At 36.8% G+C, this 4,094-nt stretch overlaps 1 protein-coding gene across 1 annotated transcript; it reads right to left on the bottom strand.

Annotated features, from left to right (window-relative positions):
* Positions 1–1,112: 1,112 nt before the first annotated feature.
* On the bottom strand, positions 1,113–3,813 carry LOC132296180 (receptor-like protein 7). Its single transcript, XM_059794401.1, has 2 exons — positions 2,259–3,813; positions 1,113–1,294 (listed from the first exon to the last, which is right to left on the bottom strand). The coding sequence occupies exons 1-2, from the start codon at positions 3,811–3,813 to the stop codon at positions 1,113–1,115; spliced, it is 1,737 nt and encodes a 578-aa protein (XP_059650384.1).
* Positions 3,814–4,094: the final 281 nt, after the last annotated feature.

The following is a 4,094-nucleotide window of genomic DNA, read 5'->3' as shown; positions in this document are numbered from 1 at the left end:
TTAATTTTCCCTTGGCAATTAATGTCTCCATGAATCCTATTAGAACGCAAAACTAAAACATGTAGACTAGATATGTTTTCCAAAAAGCACGGAAACCTATCAGTTATCATATTCTTACCAAGGTTTATGTAATGAAACAAGGATCGAATAGGAGTTTATGAGAATAAGTGAAAAAATAATGACAAGAAAATAAATAGGCACATACAAACGAGACAAGGATTTATATGTGGTTCACCCTCACAAATAGGGTTACATCCACGGACGATGATGATTAGTATCACTATAAAGAAAAAGATTACAAATTGAAGAACGTTTTGGTTCTTCCTCACAATAATCTCTCTTCTCACACCACTCACTCAATCAACAAAGAAGACTCACTCAACACTCAAGAAATACCCCAAATAGTATATGGTTTACACAAAGAGAAAAACCCATCCAAATACAAACTTCAACTCTCTCTAGAAGATTGTACACACAAAAGGATTTTCTCTCACACACACAAAACCAATATACTCTCTTGATCCGAATATTGTCTTACTCTTGGATGTCTCTCGGATGCCTTTCATCAAATGAGTGCAAGGCTATTTATAGCCAAGAATATACTTGGTATCCAAGTATATTACAAAGCTTCCTTTGGAAGCCAAATAGCACTTATTGCCTAGGAATAATTCTTGCTGCCCAAGAATTTCAAAGCTTCCTTTGGAAGCTAATTTGGAAGCTTCACTGTCACATTTCTATAGCCAATAGATTTTTGCCATATCATAAATGAATTTTAGACAAATTTCTAACAAATCTCCACCTTGACTAAAATTCTCCACCTTGGCAAAAATTTTGAATGAACCATAAAATTCCATCCTTGGCAAAATTTCTCCGCCTTAGCAGAAATGATAAGACAACATCATAAAGAGTCTTTCTTCAACGCAATGTGAGTAATAAAAATAACGTCATCATCATCTCCAACACAAAACAAATTAATAAAGAATTTTAGTTAAGTTTGAGTCATACTCAAACTTAACCCTCGGGCTCTAATTCTTCAACCCATGCATACCTTGTGCAGCCATAAGGATACCTCTAGTATTTGTGTCAAACTCTAAATGCTTACCAAAAGCAACCTAAAAAATTCCAAGTTTGACATCTCCTTCAGCAACCTTTAGCAACCGCCCACAAACCACCGGTTGGTAATGGAAAGTCATCTTCTCACCCTTGTGGAGATTAGGACGACCTTGACTTTTCCTCACATCTCTGTTGTGACCAACTACTTGCCTCCCACACATCTTAATAGCACTTGAATGGACTATCATTGCCACCAAGATTATTGCAAGTCAATATCACACCTGTCCTCATGGGTCTGCCTCCCTGTAAGGACTGCTGCAATTTCGGTTGCCATCTGAAAACGGATTTCATTATCCTACCACGTTGTGTAGTCCCCTCACAACCCTTTTAAGAATTAGGATCGTAACTCCTCTTTCTAACTCTTCTTTTGCCAAAACCTTACTGAGTGAGCAGGGCCTGCATCTTAATGTGCCAAAGACTGAAACTAATCTTGCCATCAAATTTCTCAATCTTGTATTTTGTCGACATCTCAAAAAACTCCCCAAAAGCTCTGATACTAATTTGTTATGAAATAAGGATCGAATAGGAGTTTATGAGAATAATAGAAAAAATAATGACAAGAAAATAAATAGACACACACAAACGAGATAATGATTTATACGTGGTTCACCCTCACAAATAGGGTTACGTTCATGGACGATAATGATTCATATCACTATAAAGAAACAGATTACAAACTGAAGAACATTTTGGTTCTTCCTCACAATAATCTTTCTTCTCACACCACTCACTCAATCAACAAAGAAGACTCACTCAACACTCAAGAAATACCCCAAATAGTATATGGTTTACACAAAGAGAAAAACCCACCAAAATACAAACTTCAACTCTCTCTTGAAGATTGTACACACAAAAGGATTTTCTCACACACATAAAACCAATATACTCTCTTGATCCGAATATTGTCTTACTCTTGAATGCCTCTCGAATGCCTTTCATCAAATGAGTGCAAGGCTATTTATAGCCAAGAATATACTTGGTGTCCAAGTATATTACAAAGCTTCATTTGGAAGCCAAATAACACTTGTTGCCCAAGAATATGCTGCCCAAGAATTTCAAAGCTTCCTTTGGAAGCTTAACTACCACATTTCTGTAGCGAATAGATTTTTGTTATGTCATAAATGAATTTTAGACAAATTTCTTACCGTTTAAAACTTCCATCCTTCTGCAGTTTGACAATGATTTCGGAACCCGCCTTTCCAAAAGATTACCACTGAGATCCAATGTCTGTAGACTACAGTTGTTGGGAAACAAACTCAGAACTTTTCCACTAAATATGTTATTTTGCAGATTCAGTACTCCAAGAGTACTAGTACTCCTTTTGATCAAACATGATGGTATTGTGCCATTCAAAACATTATTAGATAAATCTAGAACTTGAAGGTATTTTGTATTGCATATTGATTGAGGAATGTTTCCGATGATGCTATTATTTGAAAGAGAGAAGAAATAAGCATTGGTGAGGAAATTACCAATAGTAGGAGGGATAGAAGAGCTGAAACTATTGCTTGAGAAGTCCGTGTATTCAGCAAATATTCCTGGTATTGGGATTTTCCCATGGAACTGGTCAGAGTGTAGGTCAAGGAGACCAAGGAAAGCTTGAACAAAATAGGGTACTTGAAAATAAGACAGGAGATTGTGAGAGAGATTCAAGTGATAGAATATTCCATTACCAACTTCCCAAATTTGGTTGTCAGAAAGGTCCAACTCGGCCAGTACAGATTGGTTCTTTAGATCAGGAAAACTTTCCAACTTGCAAGAAGCCAAATATAATCCTTCAAACTGGGGGATCGAAGACAAGTTTGAACCACTGCCACTACTTGTATGGATTGACAAGCTGTTGTATGAAAGGTCAATGAGGGAAAGATTGCGCAGCCTATAAAAATTTTCCAGTTGTATTGAACCATTGAAGTTGTTGAAATTAAGTACAAGGACAGTAAGCCTTCTGAGTTGAAAGAAAGACATGGGAACCGACCCTTGTAAATGGTTACTTCCCAAATTGATGAACTCTAGTAGAAAGGAGGAAGCATTAGAAATTTCATCAACTTGACCATCAAATTTGTTAAATGAAAGATCAATTTGTGTCAGCGATGGAATATTCAAAAGAGATGATGGAATGGTTCCACTGAGTGAATTATGGTCCAAGTATATGATGGAGAGATTCTTCGAAAATGATGGAATTGGACCAGTAAACATGTTGTAAGCCAAATCCAAAAGAACAAGTTGAGTAAGGTTTGCAAATGAACCTGGGATTGGTCCAGTGAAGCTACAATTAAAAACATATATCACGGACAACATCCGAAGGTTACCAATAGAACTTGGTAATCCCCCGGAAAAATTTGTGTAGCGAAGAATCAAGGTCTGGAGAGCTCCATTCTGGGAAAATTCTGGAAAATAACCATGAAATAAGTCATTGACCCCTAAGTCAAGCTTACGTAGAGTTGGTACGTGGAAGATGTTTTCTGGAAATGTTCCTTGCAAATTAGAATCCGTGAGATATAATTCTGTCAAATTGGTGAAGTTTGCAAAGAAATTTGGAACTGGGGCAGACAAATAGTTCTCACTCAAATTAATCACCGAAATTGACTGGAGATTCTCAAGAGAAGAGCAAAGAGGACCTGAGAGATGACACCGTGACAAGCTCAAGACTTGAAGACAAGGTAGTGAAGAAGATATGATTTTGCACCATTCCTCTCCCATGGATGATATATATACACCATCAAGATGGAGTACTGTGATCTTCGTGAGATTCTGAACAAGCAATTTTAGATCTGAGTTCTCAAGTTCCAAGTAGTAGTTCTGAGAGAAATCCAATGAGAGCCTTGGCGGTGGTTATATATATATATATATAAAAATATGGCACAGTCCAAGCTCTTACCTTGGTTTTCTGACAATGATGTCATAGCATCTTTGTTCTTGCATTGTCAAGTGCGAAATTCCAATAGGAAATCGACAAGTGATAATTCGAATTTTTTTAAATT

Source organism: Cornus florida, unplaced genomic scaffold (genome assembly GCF_030987335.1).
Source record: "Cornus florida cultivar Cherokee Brave unplaced genomic scaffold, ASM3098733v1 CherokeeBrave_3.0.0_Hap2_Chr02, whole genome shotgun sequence".
Lineage (NCBI taxonomy): Eukaryota > Viridiplantae > Streptophyta > Magnoliopsida > Cornales > Cornaceae > Cornus > Cornus florida.
The sequence above is the reverse complement of the archived record's forward strand: the minus strand, read 5'-3'. Positions and strand labels throughout refer to the sequence as shown.